The 22,841-nt window shown below is 36.3% G+C and overlaps 1 protein-coding gene across 5 annotated transcripts in view; it reads right to left on the minus strand.

Moving 5' to 3' along the window:
* Nucleotides 1-575: 575 nt before the first annotated feature.
* Nucleotides 576-22,841, minus strand: part of TGFBR1 (transforming growth factor beta receptor 1) — a 62,113-nt gene continuing 39,847 nt past the window's right edge. For all 5 annotated transcript variants that reach the window (XM_057720366.1, XM_057720367.1, XM_057720368.1 and 2 more), the window contains 5 exons: nt 19,684-19,851; nt 17,837-17,993; nt 8,926-9,050; nt 7,791-7,921; nt 576-4,860 (listed from right to left, as the gene is read on the minus strand). In XM_057720366.1, the coding sequence (XP_057576349.1) occupies nt 4,735-4,860; nt 7,791-7,921; nt 8,926-9,050; nt 17,837-17,993; nt 19,684-19,851 (707 nt within the window). In that variant the 3' untranslated portion in view covers nt 576-4,734. The remainder of the gene's footprint in view (nt 4,861-7,790; nt 7,922-8,925; nt 9,051-17,836; nt 17,994-19,683; nt 19,852-22,841) is intronic.

Raw genomic sequence — 22,841 nt, forward strand, 5'->3', positions numbered from 1 at the left:
AACCTCTCCAAGAGTCCGTTGAGGGCTTGGAGGTGACGTCTCCCCTCTCTACCACTACTTCCTCAATTCGCTTATCAGCCAAGTTCTCACTCCCAGGAGACTGACTGTTCAAATCTACTTTAAAAAAAGAAAACAAACAAATGAAAACAAAAAACTTATTTCTACAAATTATTTCTCACAAATCCTTAAATTAGGAAAAGAAGGAAAAATTTGGAAAGAAGATGAAAATACTCTAAATTTCCTTTGAAAATCATTGAAAAACTTTAATACCACTTTGAGATAAACTTAGCAAATCTGCTGAGCCAGAGGCAAAGCAATTCACATGTAGGCATGCCCCATCCTGTCCACTGATGGATCAGCACCCCCCAAGCATCTGGAAAGAAGCCTCCACACACACAGGTGCGCCTTTGGACAGGTGGGGACTTCCCAAACATGTTCTAATACTGTAACTTGTACAGGGTAGTCATTCAGAGAGTGTAGTCTCTACTTACAGCAACTGTATTTCATCACAGCAACTGTATTTCATAACAGCGTGGCTAACTCCAGTATACACACTTTATTTTAAATTATGCCACTAGCACTTGGGAAAAAAAGTAATTTATTTGCATTGCTTCCATTTTTCTACTGTAGTGTTAGGACTTGACATAAGCATTATTCTTCTACCTATTTACAGTTCATTCAGAATATTACTACAAATACAATATACAATTTTTAAAAACTTATGGGGAACTGCAGTTTTCGTTTTTCTCTCCTCTTTACAGGTTTCTCAAAATCATCCAACTTAAATGAAAATTTATATGGTCATTTTCTGTACACATCTTAAAGGGCAGAGATTACAGTGATAAAGCCAAAAGAATTTTGCACAAATACAATAAAATACAAAAAACAAAGTATAGATGTTGTTTGGGGTACAAATATAAACAATACAGTACCATTTGAGTAATTTAGCAACATAATACTCATACTTTATAGAAATAAAACTGCAAACCTGGAGAATGCTCTGACAAATATTAAACATCATATATACAATGAGGTAAATGTACCTTGGTCTCTTGAGAGGTAATTTAAGTTTAAAGCAATTGACATTTTGAAGCATCTCCTTGACATATAAAGAAATATCAAACACCCCATTCCATTGGCACAATGTGAAAAAGGGATATCAAAACACGGTTCATGATATTCAATTCATAAATCTTGTTTAAAAATAAAAACATTCACTGAAGTTCTTTTTAAGCTTTAAGAAACTGGTTGAATGTTATTAACCATTTTTTACAGTTTACAATTACAAATAAGACTGCATAATAGGGTTGAAAAGTTTAAATGTACTGACAATCCTCAGAATGTCCTAGAAGTCCAGCATTTCTAGAGGGCCCATGGGTATCCCAGTATTCCAAAACAGACACAAGAAGCTGCAGTACATGTCATGAGCTATTCTTTAGAATCTCAAAAACATCTGAATTGGCGTTTTCTGCCAAGCTGTGACAGAACCGTTATTCGGACTTTCCACCATCTGGAGCCAGCACACAGCCATGGTCAAGAAACAGTTCACTTACAACCACTCTTTCAGTGCAGGGGTAAAAATAAAGTCTTGATAAGACATGCCTAATGGGATACTAATTTTGCTGTGCATTTTAATTAGCGCATTGCCATCTTGTTTTACAGAGTATTCTGTATGTGACGGTTCTTTAATGTAGAGGGGGAGAAATAAAGGTAACTCATGCATAAGCTGCAAAATGGCCAAGTGACCACTGAAATTTTGTAAGAACTGAAATTTGGAATTCTTGATGACCATGGCACTGTATCCTGACTCAAGGCACTTCTTGAGCACTATCATTACAGCATAACTGCAGGCTCTTTGGACCTTACCCTGTTCTATGGAAGATACAATTGGCCACTGCTTCTGGCACAACTCCCACTGCCACAGCTACAATCTTGCTGCCATCCCACTCTGAGTCAGGGACCAGCAGCAAGGCAGTTAGGGAGAGAGAGAGCTGAGGGTATGAAGAAAGGACCAGGGATGTCCATACCCCACTAGGTCATACCGGCCCCCCATCCCCATTCCTCTGGGGTTACTGACAAAGTGGATGTGGACAGATAATTTGCCTGAAGGTATATTTTAGCCAAGTTGTATCTTGAAAAGTGAGCATCTGAAGATAGGCAGTATAAACAAAGGCTTGTGTTTTTAAATAATAAAATTAACACTCTAGTCAAAATTTTCTGCAGTTATAGCAACAGTAATCATGATCTATAAATCTTTTAAGTTACTTTCATTTTCAATACTAGCCAATTGGGGTTTATCAAACCATCATTAGCCAAAAAAAAAAACACTTAGCTAGAATAACATATAAACCCAATTTAGAACTAAATCCCAACTTTTAAAAAATTCCCTGATTCATCAAAAGTACATTTTATCCATTTAGGCAAGAACAGTAAAATTGTAACTCATTTTTTGACTTAATAAAGAATACCTTCAGCAAAAGTTGACTACCTTATATGAAAGTGAGAAATCATGTATCACAACTTTAAATCAGACAAGAACTTTTGGTATGTTCTTAAAATTATATAAAAATAGTTTTAGTGATTAACATGCATTGGTCCCCTGGATTTCATAAAGCAGATCTGATAGGCTTGTAAATGGCCAAAAAATAAAAAAAAAAAGTACCTGATCATAGAGCTAGAGAGTATTAAACAGGAAACAACACAATTATAAAAACAAATCTCTCAAACTCACTCATTTGCTTTGATGAAATCATGGTAACTACAGAAAAAACTCAAATTTGGACTCAAAATATTAACCTCTAAACATATTTTCCCCATGATGTCTTTAAACACATGAAATTGACACTAAATTCCTATGTAATATGTCATTCATTCTAAAATTACTTTGGCTTTAAGACCAAATAGTCTTTCAAATTTATTCTATGTATAAGAGATAAGACATTATCAGAATGCAGCTCAGTCAGCATAAATGGCCACTAGCTCTTATTGACCAAAATACTGTAAAGGTTACTCTGACCCTTTCATCAGGAAATTGATAGCACTACAAGGTCAATGTCTTGCCTCACAGCTAGGATAGATTTTCCCCCCTCAGATTAAGATCACAGTGAGAGAGAGGACTTTGAAAATCGTAAAAATCTTGCAAAGACTTTTAGTACTAGAAGTAAAACCGGTTATTATAAGCTAGTTTCAATTTAATGTGAGGAGACCATGACAAATTTGCTTTAAACATTTAATTTGACCGAAAACATCTGTAAATGGAGAACCTATCCTTGGAATATTCCTTAGCTACCACTTTCCCAAATATTAAGGGTGCACCGAATTCATTCCATAACCATCTAAGTTAGGCAGCTGCAATATCTGCACAGAGAAGGAAAGACTGAATCAAAAGCTGCCTTCCTAAAGTGTAGTGAGACCTCAAAACCACACTAACTCTAGCCTTAGCTACAAAGACAGAAAATCCACGGAACGTTGACTCCTACACAACAAATGTGATTCTCTTACTCATCTGTTATCTATTCAAATTATTAACTACCTTTACCTTCCTAGAAAAAGGCCTATTATTTAACATTAACCGTATTTCTAATTTTAAACATAATTCATTTCTTAAAAAAATAACACTGTCTTTGATCAGATAAAGAAAAAAATGGCTTACAGAATGCCACATAACTTTTCACAAGCAGCTAGACAAATTTTCCCTTTTAGAAAAATTAGTCTGTATGCTACAGATTTTAAATTATTAAAGTATTATAAGCATCTAGAGTGCCACTTGATTTTTTTAAAGTATACTTAGACAACACAATTAAAATGCAAAAGCTTGATGTGAGAATATCCAAACATGACCGTGATAACAATTTACCAATTAATGCCACTTCATTTCTTTAGTGGTTTAAGCACATTTTGGTAGGAGAAAGGCATTTCAAAGTAGAATACCAAATGACATACCAGAAAAAACTCTTCCAAAAAACAAAACAGAAAAGGTCTGGATTATCCAGGTAAATAAACTTTTGAATTGAAACACTATAGGTTTTAACACACAGAGAGACGTTAAGCAATTCTACTCATTTCCATTAAAAAGACACAGAAGTGGCACTTACTGGTATAGTACAATCCCATTTTGAAGGCATGTAATGTTCTGAATGTGAAAGAACAATAATAATATACAAAATACAATTGCATAAATTATGTTCCTCACTACTATATGAGGTCATTTTTAGACTCAAGATAAGAGTTTTATAAGTGTTAGTTTTAAGATCCTGAAAATTATAGAACAGTACATTCAAAGTCTAAATCAAGGAAACTCTTTAGTGGTTCAGAATCCTCTGAGAATGTACTAACCAGGAGTAAATCACTTTCTTTAAAAATAAGAAATGTTTCATATAACTCAGCAATCCAGCTCCTTTACCCTTAAAGATGATCTTCAGCACAGCAGTTACCTAAAGTTAAGACCAGCAATCATTTAAAAAAACAAGTTTTGTGTTAATAAAAAATAAAGGTAGACTACACAACATTTTGTAACTGTCCTGGGAAAGAAGCGTTCATAGTGCACAGAAAGGACCCCACATGGCCGTTTCCTGGGTCCAAAGAAATCCTGGGAAGTTTTTAATTGACCTTATTGTTGCAAAAGGAAGCTATATCCTTCTGTTCCCTCTCACTGAGGTAGAACAACTGACCTCCCAAATTAAAACCCAGGAGCAGATCTGAAGAAAAAGTAGAGTTCAGGCAAAGCCGCAGAATTTACATTTTGATGCCTTCCTGCTGACTGAGTTGTGACAATGTTTTCTTAATCCGCAAAGCTGTAAGCCTAGCTGCTCCATTGGCATACCAACATTCTCTCATAATTTTAGCCATTACTCTCAAGGCCTACAGGAAAAGACAAGAAAGATCATTAATGCATGCACCACTTTTCATTGATCTGGATAATAATCTTTACCTGTAAATTTTCTTTTTAAATGACATACATACAAGTATTTCTGTTTCAGCATTATTTGTAATAGCAAATGAGTAGAAATGACCTAAATTCCCATCAACAGGGTACTGGTTGGTACTTTTCCAGCTAGCAGCTGGAAAGCAGAAGGACAGGTGTGATTTACTTAGCAGCCTGAAAAGGCTGAATCCTAAAGCAGAGCTGTGCAAAGCAAAGAAGGAACCTGACTCACAATGAAATGCCCCCCAAAATTGAGGCATTAACTGTATCAAGTACCCCTGGGGTGAAGTTCAGGCTAAAAATAGGATCAGCCAAAGGAGCTGGAACCCCAGATACCTGCCCCTCCCCAACCTCACATAGCTGGGTGACCACCCCACCCCAGAGGAAGACAAGATGTTAGCACCTGACAGTGGGACAGAGATTTCTATTTTGGGGAACATGAGGGCAAAGTTCCACACTGACAATACACTGAATGCTAAGACCATAAACTTTCTCCCAAAAACATGGCCAGTGACTTTACATACTCCTCCAGGCAAGAGACTGAAAGAGTCTTCAGCCCAAGAGGAAAAGCCTGAAGAGACTGACATCAATGGTTCTCCAAGGAAGCAACCCACTTACATCACACTCAGATCACAGTTGATGATGATAAGCTCCACTCATGTGCACAAAGCTTCCTATCAGCTTTCAGTGCCCCTTTCAAACATGAAGAGTATGAGCTTGATCAAACATGTGAGGAAAGTAATATGTGATGCAGAAGCTGACACAAACAGAAAAAAGCACCTTGGAGAAAATAAAAGGTGTATAGAAAGAAGACAATATCAACAATTTATCAATGTCTTCAAGAAAATACTGATATTGAACATATCAATAATTTTTTGGTTTTTCCTAAGTTTTGGAAAAACTTTACAGAGCTGGAAGATAAACCTGAATAATAATAATAACCAAAAGATAAAAGCTGATACATCTCCCAGAAAGTTGAGAAAAAAAAGAGATGGGTAATAGGAGGGAGAAGATAAGAAAATTAGAATGCCTGTTCAGGACATCTACATTCATAACCAGAGCTGATGAAAAAGAACACAGGAAAATGGGAGAGACCACATCAAGGAAATACTTGAGGAAAATGTCCTAGAAATGAACATTTGTTTCCAGATTAAAATGACCAAAGGCCCAGCACACACATAAATTCATCCAACAGAGTGCCTATAATCTACCAGATACCATCCTAAGGTGTTAGTGAACTAACAGACAAAATTTCTGCTCTCATACAGCTTATATTCTAGAGGGCTAAAGCATATAATTAATAAATAAGCAAAATACATGGATTGCCAGTGGTAAGTGCTAAGGACAAACATCGTTTAGGAAAGGAGGTAAAATATGCCAGGGAAGGAAAGTGCTATTTTAAATAGGTTGAGAAGTAATGTCTCACTGATGAGATAACATCTTGAGCAGAGCTGAAAGGGGAAAATAAGCAAACCAAGAAACAGGAAGACATGGGTCCAGGAAGGAGGATTCACCATAAAAGAAGCAAAGGGAATCACAGATGAAAGGAGAGGGATATCCCAAGATGAAAGCTGGCCTAGAGGACAACCAGTCCAGACCAGAAAGGGGGTTCTGAAAACGCTCCTATAGGTATTCTGTCAGTTTCAAATTCTTGACGTGTTTCAGTTACTGAGAGGAGATTTGTAAAGCCCTAGAAAAGTGAAAGACCGTTAGTGATAGGTATATAGAAAACTAGCCAAATGGAGGGAAAAAAACCCAAAAATGACAGCGATGGCATTATTTCAGCATGTTGTGACAGTAACTGCAAATCACATGTGCGTCTTTAATGTTAACTGCTAACTCTCCTTCATGCTTAAAAAGCCATCTGTGTAATAAAAGTCTTCTCTAATTACTGAATGAATGCATGAATAATTCCAGTTTGTACTTTGTAGTATCAAGATCAAATTTTTAAAAGACAAAATCTAACCCAATTCCATTTGTCCAACATGCAGATTCTGTGAGTGCACAATGTATTTAATCTGGGCCCGGATACTTGATTTTGTTGGAGGTAGCCAAGGAAATCTCTTGATGTCAAAGGTATCTACTGAGGCCTACATTATTTTAAGATGTAAAATCAACTACTTAAGTGACCAGCTTTTTATTCTTCCTAAACTACAAAATATCAAATCTGGAGGGAAATGCTTTGTTTCACCAATATTGTAACAGTAACAGCTAGGGTAGATTAATATTTTTAAGGGTAGATTAAATAAATTTTTTAAATGAATTCTCTAAGTATACAACTGCAAAAACATTTCTAAAACTTTTTGTAGGAGCTGAGGATGAAAAGCTCAGACACTGCTGGAAAGCATTTCCCCCAAATTCCTGCTGATAGTCCTATGGGCAGTGAGATGAATAACATGTAAAATCATCTGAACCACCTTCACAATCATCCAAATCTCTCATTTTACAAAAAGGCATATTAAGGTCCAAAGAACTGAAGTGGTTTGCCCAAAGTCAGACTCTGAAATGGTAGGCAGGCTGATCTAGAATATAGGCCTCCTAATTCCATCCAGCATTCATCCCACTATTCTGGGCTGCCCTGATTGAAGGGAAGCTTTAATTAAAAATGTAGGAGCCTTGTTTCACCGGTAGATCTAAAACACTGTTATGATACACTAATGGCCACTAAAAATGTTCCACAGTTTTTTCAATGTACTTAAAATTGAACATGAAAGACAAATTATTGTTTTCACTCATTGGTTTAATAGCCATGAAAAATAAAGGAATGGGAATTCTTATGTCTGTTATCCTTAAAGGAAAGTAGCAAATTTCCACTTACTAACCAGAAGCAGTTTAGAAAACTGTAGTATCCAAAATAAATACTCACTTCACAGCTCTGCCATCTGTTTGGAATATTTGGCCTTAACTTCTGTTCACAAACAACTTTTCTCATTTCTTCAACTGATGGATCAGAAGGTACAAGATCATAATAAGGCAGCTGGTAATCTTCATGAATTCCTAATTGGTAAAGAAAAAAATCTATTTTGAAGGATTTACACAGATAATGTCTGAACATTCTTTGACCAGACAGAAGAGGAACAGCTGAGAGGCCTATTACAGTGTCCCATTATTAAATCAGGTAAGTGGGACTGGGCTGACAGCCTGCTCTCTCTTATCCACATCTGTATCAACAATCTACCTCCTTGAGTCAGTACTGAGCCCACACCTTGAAACTAAATATCACCATGGGATCAGCTAAGGCTATTTTAATGATGGTTAACTATGAGCTGTGATGACCAGATTGACATTTTCTCCTAGAACTCAAATGCACAAGAAATGAAAGCTTTTATTCTGCAAGTGCACAGCCTCTCAGTTGGTATGGGGATACACTATTACTAAGGTGTGAATCCTGCAAGGCAGGCCTGAGGTGCAAGTCCCTTCCTTTACTTGCATCTGTCAATAATCTGTCCTAGTTGCTACTCCACCCCTTACTGCCTCAAAAACCTGAGGCACTAGTCTCAGGTAAGCCTGGGTCCTCAAGGATAAGAGACTATTTCTTAGGTAAACATTGAAAGTGCTCAGTCTAGCACAAACTTACTTTTAAAAGTAATGCAGTGGCACTGTATTTGTATTCCTTACATGAAATTCCCAGCTATCAAGATGGAGAAAATAACTGCAATATCAGGGGGAAAAAAATCAGTTTGACTCAAGTAAGTGCTAGAAATAGCTTCCTGGGTGGCCTCTCAAGCAGTCATCCATTCTAAATATCTATATTCGAAGATAACAAGGGGTTGGTTTCTGTTGCTTTCCAAAATTCAAGTGGAAATAGAAAAAGACTACACTGGAATAAAGCTGTGTATTAAGATAAAGCTATACACTAGGGTAAAACATGTCATGTCATTTATCTCTTTTATTTTCTCTGGCACTCTCAGTGATCACCAGGTAGACAATTTCAATAAAAAAGGCAATTCTTGAACAACTTTTGTTCATGACAAAACGTTAGGGAAGGGAGAGAAATTTACCACCAATGGAACATCGTCGAGCTATTTCCCAGAATACTAGTCCCATTGCATAGATGTCAGCACGTTTGAAGGATTCAAAGTGTTTCATATTTATGGAATCATCTAGAACTTCAGGGGCCATGTACCTAAAAAAGAAGTCAGCATTTTATTTTATGGAATAGTGATATTACTTTTAAACTGTTTCATAAACTTTCTTTTACTCCTGGGAGGGGAGGGCAGTAATCAATATTAACTTTGACCTTTTCTCCCTTTCAGTATGGTTCTGCTGCTTTTTAAATTAAAAATATTTTCTTTAATTGGAGTATAGTTGATTTACAATACTGTGTTAATTTCTGCTGTACAGCAAAGTGATTGTTATACACACACACATTTTTTGAAAAATATTCTTTTCCATAATGGTTTATCATAGGATACTGAGTATACTTTCTGTTTTATACAGGTTGCTGTTTATCCATTCCACATATAATAGTTTATATCTGCTAACCCCAACCTCCCACTCCATCCCTCTCCCACCCCCCACGCTCCCGGCCCCTTTGGCAACCATGAGTCTGTTCTCTTTGTCCCTGAATCTGTTTCTGTTCGTTAGATAGGATCATCTGTGTCATATTTTAGATTCCACATATAAGTGATATCATATGGTATTTGTCTTTCTCTTTCTGACTTATTCACTTAGTATGATAATCTCTAGTTGCATCCATGTTGCTGCAAATGGCATTATTTTGTTCTTTTTTATAGCTGAGTAGTATTCCATTGTATATATGAACCACATCTTTATCCATTCATCTGTTGATGGACATTTAGGTTGTTTCCATGTCCTGGCTATTGTAAATAGTGCTGGTATGAACATAGGGGTGCATGTATCATTTTGGATTAGAGTTTTTTTTCTGGATATATGCCCAGGAGTGGGATTGCTATTTTTAGTATGGTAATTCTATTTTTAGTTTTCTTCATACTATTTTCCATATGGCTGTACCAAGGTACATCCCCACCGACAGTGTAGGAGGGTTCCCTTCTCTCCACATCCTCTCCAGAATTTGTTATTTGTAGAGTTTTTAATGATGGCCATTTTGACCAGTGTGAGGTAGTACCTCACTGTAGTTTTGATCTGCATTTCTCTAATAATTAGAGATTTTGAGCATCTTTTCATGTGCCTATTAGCCATTTGTATTTCTTCTTTGGAGAAATGTCCATTTAGGTCTTCTGACCATTTTCTGATTGGGTTGTTTGTTTTACTGTTGTTGAGTTGTATTGAGCTGTTTGCATATTTTGGAAATTAAGCCCTTGTCACTCACATCATTTGCAAATATTTTTTCCCATTCTGTAGGTTGTCTTTTCCTTTTTTTTATGGTCTCCTTTGCTGTGCAGAAGCTTGTAAGTTTAACTAGGTCCCATTTGTTTATTTGTTTTTATTTCTACTGCTTCGAGAGACTGACCTAAGAAAACACTAATATGATTTGTGTCAGAGGATGTTCTGCCTATGACCTCTTCTAGGAGTTTTTGGTGTCATGTCTAATGTTTAAGTTTTTAAGCCATTTTGAGTTTTTGTGTATGATGAAAGGGTGTGTTCTAACTCCATCAGTTTACATGCAGCTGTCCACCTTTCCCAACACCTCTTGCTGAACAGGCTGTCTTTTTCCCATTGTATATTGCCTCCTTTGTCGAAGATTAATTGACCATAGGGGTGTGGGTTTATCTCTGGGATCTCTCTTCTGTCCCAATTATCCATGTGTCTGTTTTTGTGCTAATACTGTGCTGTTTTGATTACTGTAGCTTTGTAGTACAAATTGGGGAGGGTTGTGCTTCCTGCTTTGTTTTTTTTCTTCAGGATTGTTTTGGCAATTCTAGGTCTTTTATGGTTCCATATAAATTTTAGGATTATTTGTTCTAGTTCTGTGAAAAATGTCACAGGTAATTTGATAGGGATCACATTAAATCTGTAGATTGCTTTATGTAGTATGGCCATTTTAACAATATTAAATCTTCCGATCCAACTGCATGGGATATCTTTCCAATTCTTTGATCATCTTCAGTTTCTTCTATTAATGTTTGAGAGTTCTCAAGTCTCTCACCTCCTTGGTCAGGTTTATTGCTAAGTATTTTATTTTGGGGGGTGTGATTTTGAAAGGTTTTTGTTTGTTTTTTTTAACATTCCCTTTCTGATGTTTCATTGTTAGTGTAAAGAAATGCAACTAGTTTCTGTTTGTTAATCTTGTATCCTGCTACCTTGCTGAATTCATTTATCAGTACTAGTAATTTTTTTGTGGAGTCTTTAGGATTTTCTGTGCATAGAATCATGTCATCTGCATATAATGACAATTTTACCTCTTCCCTTCCCATTTGGATACCTTTTATTTTTCTTGTCTCATTGCTGTGGCTAGGACTTCCAATACTGTGTTGAAGAGAGGAGGTAAGAGTGGACATCCTTGTCTTCTTCCAGATTTTAGTGGGAAGGCTTCTCAGCTTTTTACTGTTGAGTATTATATTGGCTGTGGGTTTGTCATAAATAGCTTTTATTAAGTTGAGATATGTTCCCTCTATACCCACTTTGTTAAGAGTTTTTAATCATGAACTGATGTTGAGTTTTGTCAAATGCTTTTTCTGCATCTACTGAGATGATCATGTGGTTTTTGTCTTTTGTTTATGTGGTGTAGCACACTGATTTGTGTATGCTGAACCATCCTTGTGAACTTGCAATGAATCTCACTTGGTCGTGGTATATGATCTTTTTTGTGTGTTGTTGGAATCAGTTTGCTAATATTTTGTTGAGAATTTTTGCATCTATATTCAGCAAAGATATTGGCTTGTAATTTTCTTTTTTGGTGGTGTCTTTGGTTTTGGTATCAGGGTGATGGTGGTTTCACAGAATGTCTTTGGGAGCGTTCCCTCTTCTTTGGTTTTTTTTTTTTTTTTTTTTTTCCTTTGGTATTTTTGGAAGAGTTTGAGAAGGACTGATAAAAGTTCTTCTTTGTATGTTTGGTAGAAGTCACCTATGGAGCCATCTGGTCCTGGACTTTTGTTTGTAGGGAGTTTTTAAATTAGATTCTACTTCACCTCTAGTAATCGGTCTTTTCAAATTATCTATTTCTTCTCGATTCAGTTTTGGTGGGTTGTACGTTTCTAGAAACTTGTCCATTTCTTCTAGGTTGTTGAATTTTGTTGGCATGTAATTGTTCATAGCATTCCCTTATGGTTCTTTGTATTCTACAGTATCGGTTGTAAAGTCTCCTTTCTCATTTCTTATTTGGGTTCTCGCTCTTTTCTTCTTGGTGACCCTGGCCAGAGGTTTGTCAATTTTGTTTACCCTTTCAAAGAACCAGCTCTTGGTTATATTGATTCTTTCTATTGTTTTTTTTAAAATTCTCTATTTTATTTATTTCCTCTCTGATCTTTATTATTTCCTTCCTTCTGCTGACTTCAGGTTTTGTTTGTTCTTCTTTTTCTAATTCTTTTAAGTGGCAGGTTAGGATGTTTATTGAGATTTTTCTTGTTTTTCATGCATCCCATGGATTTTGTATGGTTGTGTTTTCACTGCCATTTGTCTCAAGGTACTCTTTAATTTCCTCTGATTTAATCATTGATCCATTGGTTTTCGTAGTAGTATGTTGTTACGTATCCATGTACTCTTTCTTTTCTTTCCTCATTTCTTTTTCTGTGGTTCTAGTTTCATGCTGCTGTCAGAAAAGATGTTTGAGATAATTTCTATTCTCTTAAATTTGTTGAGGCTTGTTTTATGTCCTAGTATGTATGTGGTCAATCCCAGAGAATGTTCCATGTGCATTTGAAAAGAATGTGTATCCTGGGGGTTTTTTTGTTTGTTTTTAATGTAATGTCCTGAAAATATCAGTTAAGCCTAACTGTTCTATTGCATCATTTAGGATCTCTGTTGCCTTACTGATTTTCTGTCTAGAAGATATGTCCATTGATATCAGTGGGGTGTTAAAGTCTTCTATTATTGTATTCCCATCAGTTTCTCCCTTTATGTCTGTTAGTATTTGTTTTATGTATTTAGGTGCTCCTATATTAGGTGCATATATGTTGATGAGTGTAAAATCCTCTCCCTGTATCTATCCTTTTATCATTATATAGTGTCCTTCTTTATCTTTCTTTATGGCCTTTGTTTGAAAGTCTGTTTTGTCTGATGTGAGTACTGCAAACACTGCTTTCTTTTCATTTCCTTTTGCATAAAATATCTTTTTCCACTCCCTCACTTTCAATCTGTGTGTGCCCTTTACCCTAAAGTGGGTCTCTTGTAGGCAGCATATCGTAGGCTCTGGTTTTTTTTAATCCAACCTGCCACTCTTTTTTTTCTATTTTAAAAAATTTATTGAAGTATTGTTGGTTTACAATGTTGTGTTACTGTACAGCAAAGTGATTCAGTTACACATACATACATACATATATATATACTTGTTCATATCCTTTTCCATTGTGGTTTACCACAGGATATTGAGAGATCTTTTTTTTTTAGTATATTTTTATTTTTTAATTTAATTTTCTATTTTATACTTGTATAGTTGATTTACAATGTTGTTAGTTTCAGGTGTACAGCAAAGTGGTTCAGTTACAAATATATACATATACCCATTCTTTTTCAGATTCTTTTCTCATATAGGTTATCACAGAGTATTGAGTAGAGTTCCTTGTGCTATACAGTAGGTTCTTGTTGATTATTTTAAATATAGTATTGTGTATTTGTTAACCCCAACCTCCTAATTTATCACTCCCTCCACCTTTTCCCCTTTGGTAACCATAAGTTTGTTATCTAAGTCTGTGAGTCTGTTTCTGTTTTATAAATAAGTTCATTTGTATCATTTTTTAGATTGCACATATAAGTGATATCATATGATAATTGTCTTTCTCTGACTTACTTCCCTTAGTATGATAATCTCTAGGTCCATCTATGTTGCTGCAAATGGCATTATTTCATTCCTTTTAATGGCTGTAGTAATGTTCATTGTATATATATACACCACATCTTCTTTATCCATTCATCTGTCAATGGACATTTAGATTGCTTCCATGTCTTGGCTATTGTAAATAGTGCTGCAATGAAGATTGGGGTGCATGTATCTTTTCGAATTATGGTTTTCTCCAGATACATGCCCAGGAGTGGCATTGCTGGATAACATGGTAGTTCTATTTTTAATTATTTAAGGAACCTTCATACTGTTTTCCTTAGTGGTTGTACCACATTCCTACCAACAGTGTAGGAGGGTTCCCTTTTCTTCACACCCTCTCTAGCATTTATTGTAGATTTTTTTGGATAATGGCCATTTTGACTGGTGTGAGGTGATACCTCATTGCAGTTTTAATTTGCATTTCTCTAATAATTAGTGATGTTGAACATCTTTCCACGTGCCTCTTGGCTATCTGTGTGTCTTCTTTGGAGAAATGTCTGCTTGGGTCTTCTGCCTATTTTTTGACTGGGTTGCTGCATTTTTTTGATATTCAGCCACATGAGCTGTTTGTAAATTTTGGAGACTAATCCCTTGTCCATCACATAGTTTGCAAATATTTTCTCCCATCCCGTGGTTGTCTTTTCATTTTGTTTATGGTTTCCTTCACTGTGCAAAAGCTTGCAACTCTGTGTCTTTTGACTGGAGCATTTAGTCCATTGACATTTAAGATAATTATTAATATGTATTTATTGCCATTTTAATCTTGTTTTCCCATTGATTTTCTATTTCTTCTTTGTCCCTTTCTTTTTGTTTTTCCTTTTGTGCTTTGATGATTTTCTTTTGTATTACACTCATATTCTCTACTTTTTGGTTTCTGTGAACCTATTGCGTTTTTGATTTGTGGTTGCCCTGTTTTTCAAATATGTTAACCCCATACTATATCTACCTGCCTTAATTAGACTGGTTGTCATACAGGCTCAAACACATCTAGGAAATGAAGAAAAAAAAAATCTACACTTTTCTTTACTCCCCTTCCCCACATTTCATGATTTGACATCCTCCTTTACAGCTTCATGTTCACCCTTTTGCTGTTCATTGTAGTCACAGAAATTTTTTTTTTTTTTAAATCTGCGTACTGGCTTATTTAGGTATTTTGCTTTCCAATTGTGATTTTCTCTTCCTTATAGATTCTTACTCCTTTTCTATTTAGAGAAGACCTTTCAATATTTCCTTTAGGATAGGTTTAGTATTGTATAATACTTTTCTGCATGTCCGAGAAATACTTTACCTCTCCTTCTATTCTAAATGATAATCTTTCTGGGTAGAGTATCCTAAGTTGCAGATTTTTCCCTTTTAGGACTTTGAATATATCTTGCCACTCCCTTTTGGCCTGCAACATTTCTGTAGAGAAATCAGCTGACAGCCTTATGGGGGATCCCTTATAATTAACTGTTTTTTCTCTTGCTGCCCTTAGAATCTTCTCTTTAACTTTTGCCATCTGTCTTGGTGTACATCTCTTTTGGTTTACCTTGTTTGGGACTGTCGGTGCTTCCTGTACCTGGATATCTGTTTCCTTCTTTAGATCTGGGAACTTTTCAGCCATAATTTCTTCAAATACATTTTTGATCCCCTTTTCTCTTTCTTCCCCTTCTGGGATCCCTATTATATGTAGATTGGCATGCTGCATATTATCCCATAGGTCTCTTTTTATCATCTGGCTTCCTGTCTGCCACCCTGATTGGGTGATTTCCATATTCTATCCTCCAGGTCATTTATTCATTCTTCTCAATTATTTATTTTGCTATTCGTTGCCTTTACTTCAGTTTTTGTCTCAGGAAGTAACTTTCCTAATTTTTCTTGGTTCCTTTTTACAGCTTACTCTGCATTTGTCAATAGCCTTTCTTAATTCCTTCAGTATTTTCACTATCTCCTTATTGAAATCATTGTCTCCTAGACTGAAGAGGTGTTTCATTGTTTGCTCTTTCAGGGAAATTCTCTTGGTCTTTTAGCTGGGAGTTGTTTCTCTGCTTCTTCATTTTACTTATTTCTCTTATTCTGTGAGTTTAGGAGAAACAATTATCTACGGTGATCTTAGAAGGCTATTTATATGTGGGGGAGTCCCTGTGTAGTCTGTGTGGATTTAATATTTTTGGTGTGAGGGCTGTTCTTAGTATGGATACCTGTTGCCTCTTTCCTCAGCATGTGCTAGCTGTTATCCCCTTGATAGAGGGTATGCAGATGTGGTGGCTGATGCCTGGTCCTGGGGTTCTTGGCAGTGGTGGTGCCTCACGTGTGCTCCCAGAGCACGCTATGGGAGCAGAGGCAGCTCACAACCACTCCAGGAGCCCGGGAGGGCAGAGTTGGTGTCTCAAGATGGCTCCTGGAGCTTGGGGGGCGGGGGGAGGTTGTGACTGCTCCAAGAGTTTGTGTAGGTGTGTCCTGCTGCCTGAGAGCTCACTCAGGGAAAAAAGGTATAATGGTAGGTCCCAACCCTCCCCTCACACACCACCCACACAATGGCACCTGACCTCTAAGGCAACCCAGGCTTTCTCTGTGTATACCCTCAGGTGCAGCTGCACCAGACTCCAGCTCCTTCAGACTGTTTCTACACAGCCCACCCCCATCCTCTCCCCCAGTCTGATCTCTGAAGCCTGAGCTTCCACACATAATTGAGATCACATTAGACTCAAGAAAAATGTTAAATATCCCTACTGGTTTGCAAATTAATGACGTCAGGCAAATCCCATGAAAAGTTGGAAGAACAATTTTATGCTATCTGCCTTATGATCTTTGTTTCCAGTGACCCACATGTAACATCTGACTATCCTAGGTGTCCTAATGTACACCACCTACTTTGCTATGTACTATGCAGGGACTAAATATTTTAATCTAGAAGTCTCACTAAAACAGGATAAAAGAAAAGACAAGGACATACTCTAGGGAACAAAATAATAGATAACAATGAATGCCAGTCCTCCTATTGATCCCGTATTGCATGTTACTGAGGTTTCAAAAATCCCACTAAGGTTACAGAATAGGACTCATAGAGACCTGTGGCAACCACTGCCTGGAACCCTGAGTCAAGAGAACTGAGAGTCCCTGTTGAATACATAAATACAACTGAGACAGAATAAAGCTTGGCTCTATTCAAGTCTAAGGTAGCAGTTTGAAGATATGTGGTGGCAAATGCTGTGATACACAGAGCAAAGCCTTTTGGGTCAGGAAGGCCCAGGTTCAAATCCAAGCTCTTTAGATTACCATCCATGAGGTTGGTCAGCCACATTATTTAACCTCCACAAGGCGATTTTCTCATCTGTGAATTGAGGATAGTGATACCTACCTACTTAGGTTCTTTGAGTATTCATAGATTCAATAAACATTTATTGAGGACCTATTATGTATTAGGCACTGTGATGGATGTTAGGAATACAAGGCTGCTCTCAAGCAGCTTATGATTCAATGCAATATACAGACAAATAAATGGACAGTTATAATGTGCTAATAAGTGCCTCAGTGGTCCAAGTTTGGCATGCCATGAGGGCCTTTGGCAAGGACATCTAACAGTCCAGAAAAGGATTTCTATGAGAAAGGAAGACTGAGGACAAGTTAGGGAAATAGGAGGGGAAAGTATGCCCTAGGATACAGCACATGCAAAAGTTTGAAGAGAGAAAGCCATGTTTTCAGGAAATAAAAATATGAAAACAGTTGGGCTAACTATAGCACAAGAGCATTAAATGATATAATATATATGAAAGACCCATTAAAATGATTGGCACATAGTAAGTACCCCATAAACATTAGCTACTGTTATGATAACTATCGTAACTAATGGTAATATTTTCTGGAAAGGCTACCTTTCATCAGAAGTTACCTATTTAAGTCAGGTAACCTTGGTTTCACAGCAGGCAAGACTGAGATCTTCTACCTGTGAGCGATCTAATAAAGTACAAGGTTGAGGAAGGAAAAGAAGTCGATTTCAGAACATATTAATCCCTGTGTAGCCGTAAGTATACCTTTTTGTTCCCACTCTGTGGTTTGGAGCAATATCGATTGTATCTGTGGCCGAATCATGTCTTACTGCCAATCCCAAGTCTGCAATACAGCAAGTTCCATTCTTCTTTACCAAGATATTCTTTGATTTCAAATCTCTATGAGCAATGGCTGGTTTTCCTAAAGAAAAAAAAATTAAACATGGTTGCTTAAAGGGTAATACCAATCACAAATCTCACCTTTAGGTTCAAAAGCCTCTCCTTCCCATCCCAGTGTCAAAGCATTTCAACCCCCATCACCACAATACATGGGCCATTACTAAACCACCTTAAGTGAAACATTACACAAAACGTTCCTGAAATTACATTTCTTCAAAGAAAATAGACATATTTTTTGAGCATCATCTAACACTCAAAGATTCTGGGGGTAAAGACATTTGTTTGTTGACACACTATGAATTTTTATAGGAATCCTAGTCACTGATATTCCAATCCAAGAACCAAGAATCTAGATCACTTCCTTTGCCTATCAACTGGAATATACTCATTAAATGTATAATACCTTAATACTAACCACTAGAAAAAGTACTATTAAAAAATAATAATTAGAATGTGGAAAACTTGGAACCCTCAGAGGCTGCTGATGGGAATGTAAAATAGTACAGGCACTTGGAAAAATAAAAGTCTGGCAGTTTCACAAATCATTAGACTTCCTATCTGATCCAATAACTCCACTCCCAGGTATACATCCAAGAGAACTAAAAATATGTCCACACAAAGACATGTACACCAATGTTCACAGCAGCATTATTCATAATAGCCCAAAGTAGAAACAATTCCCAAATGTCCATCACCAATGAATGGATACCCAAAATGTGGTATATCCATACAATGAAATATTACTCAGCCATAAAAAGGAATGAATTCCTGATAAATACTGCAACACGGATGAACCTTGAAAATACACTAAGATAAAGAAGCCAATCACAAAATACCACATATTGTATGATTCCATTTATATGCTATGTCCAGAATAAACAAATCTACAGAGATAGAAAGTACATTAGAGGCTGCCTAAGGGCTAAAGAGTTTGGGGGGAAGTGAGGAGTGACTAAGAACTACAGGGTTCTTTTCAGGTGATAAAAATGTTCTAAAATGGACTGTGGTGATACCTATACAACTCTGTGAATATACTAAAACCACTGAATTGTACACCATATAAGTAATTGTATGGTATGTGAATTATAATTCAAGCCATTATAATCAACAATAATAAAATTTACAAAGATGGGTCTGGCTGAGATAGTAAAACAGCATGTGTGATGTGTATAGTAAAGTTGGGAGTCAGGGAGCCATCAGGTAGCAAGTGGATAATCATTAGAGCAGAGAATATACTGGCATCTTACATGGCACAAAAATAATAGCATAAAAAATTTCCTAACTAAACTTAGTATCCAGTTTTTGAACTGTAAAACTATCTCATGCAGTCTCCTTATCCTAGGGTCAAATATAATTATTAGTCAGATAACATTTATGAGGCATGTTAATGTTTACAAAGCATTTTCACATTTCATTTGACACTATACAAATTAAATTTCAAAATCAAGATCCTCAAAAAATCACAAGAAAAACTAAATGCTACTATTAAGAACTTAAAAAAACATCATTGTTACAATGACTAAAGAATCTCTAAAAAAAAATTCCCAGATTCCTAACTCCACCTTAGCTTTTCAACAGAAAGGTAAAATATTCTCATCTAAAAACTCATTTTATACATCTGCAATTAGGCTGAGTTCTTACAAAAATTTTCTGAACAGACATTTAGATCCATGGGAGTTTAAAGCTTAAATAACAGGACTGCTTTGATTTACCTTGTGTACCAACTATCTCCATGTGAAGATGGGCGAGTCCACTTGCTGTGGACAGAGCAAGTTTTATCATTCCTTCCACAGTAACTGTGTATCTGTTCAAATAGTCAAAAAGGGATCCATGCTCATGATAATCTGACACCAACCAGAGCTGAGTCCATGTACCATTGTCTGCCAAGTAGAATAACAATATTTCAAATGGGCTGTAGAACATTTATGATTTACTTACTCAAAAGTTATCCCTTTTTACTCTCAATCCTGAATCACACAACTGTAATATGTTGGCACCTTATATTTGTATATATTTCTTTCATATTTCCTTATATTTTCAGTTTTCTTATACCTTTCTTGTATTTTCAATTTTCTTATACTTTTATGTATATATCCTTTATATCCTTAAAGTAAGCCCCCTATTCTTGAGATAAGGCAAGGATAACTAATCCCATTCCAGAGATAAGGAATCACAGTTCAAAGATGGTGATCTTGAGTCCACGCAGATGGTAGCAGGGCTGGAACTCTTTAATGCCTAGAAGAATGCCTGGTTCAGGTTAGGTGCTCAGTGACTGTTTCTGGAAGTGGGGGAGGGAAACGAGGGCAGAGGGAGGGAAACAATGAGGGAGGAGGGAGGGAAGAAGACAAGTAGTACCTGGAACCTAATGTGGCCACAGTGGTAATGGAATATTACTGGACAAACTGAAAGTGAGCTTAAATGAGAAATGCAATCTTTAATGACAGACAGACTGTATACAGTTCATAAAGAAGCCAGATAAGATGATTATAATTCCAAGGTTTCCAGCTTAGAAAAATATAAAAATAGTGGTATCCCCTAACACATGAGGAAGCTGAGACAGGAACTAAAAATGTCAAGAGGAGAAAAGGCTGGGACTGAATCCAGTTTTACACAAGGTGATTTTTAACCTCAACAGTTAGGAATGTGTATTCTTTCAAAAGTTCATTTGTAAGCTGATACGTGGACTGGAAATGTATTTTCCCATGGTAATCATGGTAAAGGTCTGGCTGGGCTTCTAGGTTAGGCTGGCCCACAAAAGCCTATTTTAACCTAGAAGTAGCTGGAAAACCATATATTTCACAATATTATGAAAGCAAAAAAAAAAAAAAAAAAAGTATTACAACAATACTAGGAGGCAGGACAATTCAGTAAAAGATGCACACTTGGAGTCATTCTGACCTGGGTTGGAATCCAGGCCCTGGCTCTTACTGACTACATGACCTCAGACAAGTTTCTTAACCAATGAGCCTTTGTTTCTTCTTTTATACAACAAGAATACCTTACTTAGCAAGACTACTAAGAAGATTTTAAAAATAGGACAATAGATTTTTTAAAAAGTGTTTAGTACAACGCATGGCACATAAGAACTTCCCTATTAATTGTAAAACAAAAGAAAAAATTGACATAAAACAGCTTCTATATTTTGAAGGTTGTTACTTGAAAGAAAGCAAAGAAGAGGTTAAGGAATGAAATGTTTTCAGAAGATTCTGGAGGGGACTTCTGTGTGTTTTCAAAAGGATTTAGATATTCATGGATACTAGTTCTTTATAAACTTGTTTCTTTATAAACTTTATAAACTGATTCTGTTCAAACTTGTACCTTTCCTTTTCTTGATACAGGTACATCACTAGATTTATCTGCATGCTTATTAACCATACCTGAATTCTGAAAAGCTCACAAATACAAGAAATAAAAAAGGAACACACAGCAAGATGGAAGAATGGGAGATTTTCTGAGGTAATGGACAAAAGAGATGGAAGGAAGAAGGATGTATTAGAGGCTATGCCCACATAAAGGGTTTCTGAGGTGGAATTAACTAAATCAGTAGGGGAAAGAGAAAGGAAAGGAAATAGGGGGTGGAGCAGCTAGGTTCTAGGCAAAGTTCATTAATCCCTGACAAAGAAGAAAGGAGGGGTAGGGAAGAGCCCACAGGGTTGCCAGTTCCCATGGTGACCACCAGATGACAGCACCAGCTTAGCTACTGCTTGAGCTAAAGGGAATAATTCAGGGCACAGCAGCGGGAGCATTTTGTGTCAGTTAGCATGTTTACAACTTGGAACAAGCCTAGAACATGCTGGGCCTGGTTAAGGGTTCAATGAACCTCAAAATGCAGATTTGAAAGTCACCACCACCACTGAGTTTGAAATCAAAAATGAGAGTAAGTTCTCTGAGGGAGAAATTACTATTTGTAGAATTCGAGGTTTCATATAAATTATTAAGAATAGTTTCAGAAAACAAAAACACCTATTAAAAAGTCCAGAGTCACAGAATATAATAAAAATTGTTTTAAGGGTTGAGGGAGAGGCTAAATGGTATCAAAGACAGAAGAAAATGAAAACTAAGGACTTGGTCAGACTGTGATCACTGCTTTTGTTTGTTTTGTTTTAAAATCAATACTGAATTGGTAGTATCTATTGATAATCACTGCTTATGTCCATCACCGCCCCTAAGTCACAAAAAGCTGATAATAACACTTATATGCCTCCTGATGTGATGCAACAGAAAGAATATAATATGTAGAAAGTATATAATATTTTCAGGAAACCAATAAAATAATCAGATTCAGTCTCTACTTTTAACTACCAGTTTTCAAATTATACAAGGAGCAAGTTCAGAGATACTTTAAGAATTCAATTTTCAAATCTAGAATATGTTAAGCACTATAGGACAAACAATCCAGTTTCTTCAGCAAACTGCAAGAAAAAAAAAAGAAGAGAAAGGGAAACCCTAGTGATTTTAAGGGATTTAAGATAAATATCAACCAAATGCAATGAATCCTAAAGTGAATATCCAACTGTTAAAAAAAAAAAAAAAAAGACAACTGCAGAAATGTGAAACTGACTAGATATTTGAAGGCATTTTTAGAATTGACAATGGTAGTGTGGTTATGTTTCATAAAAGATTCCCTATAATCTAAAGGTATAATCTGAAATATTTATGGATGAAAGATCTGTTTTCTGGGATTAGCTTCAAATAATTCAGAGGGGGCAGAGTAGGTGGAATCAGCTCAAATATGATTGGCAGTGAGCTAATAATTGTTGAAGCTGGGTGATGGGGGTTCATTATACTATCCTCTTACTTTTCTATATACTGGAAATTTTCTATAAATCAAAGTTTAAAAAACAAGTAATAAGTGTTTGTTGTAAATAAA

This window comes from Hippopotamus amphibius, chromosome 2 (assembly GCF_030028045.1).
Source record: "Hippopotamus amphibius kiboko isolate mHipAmp2 chromosome 2, mHipAmp2.hap2, whole genome shotgun sequence".
Classification (NCBI taxonomy): domain Eukaryota; kingdom Metazoa; phylum Chordata; class Mammalia; order Artiodactyla; family Hippopotamidae; genus Hippopotamus; species Hippopotamus amphibius.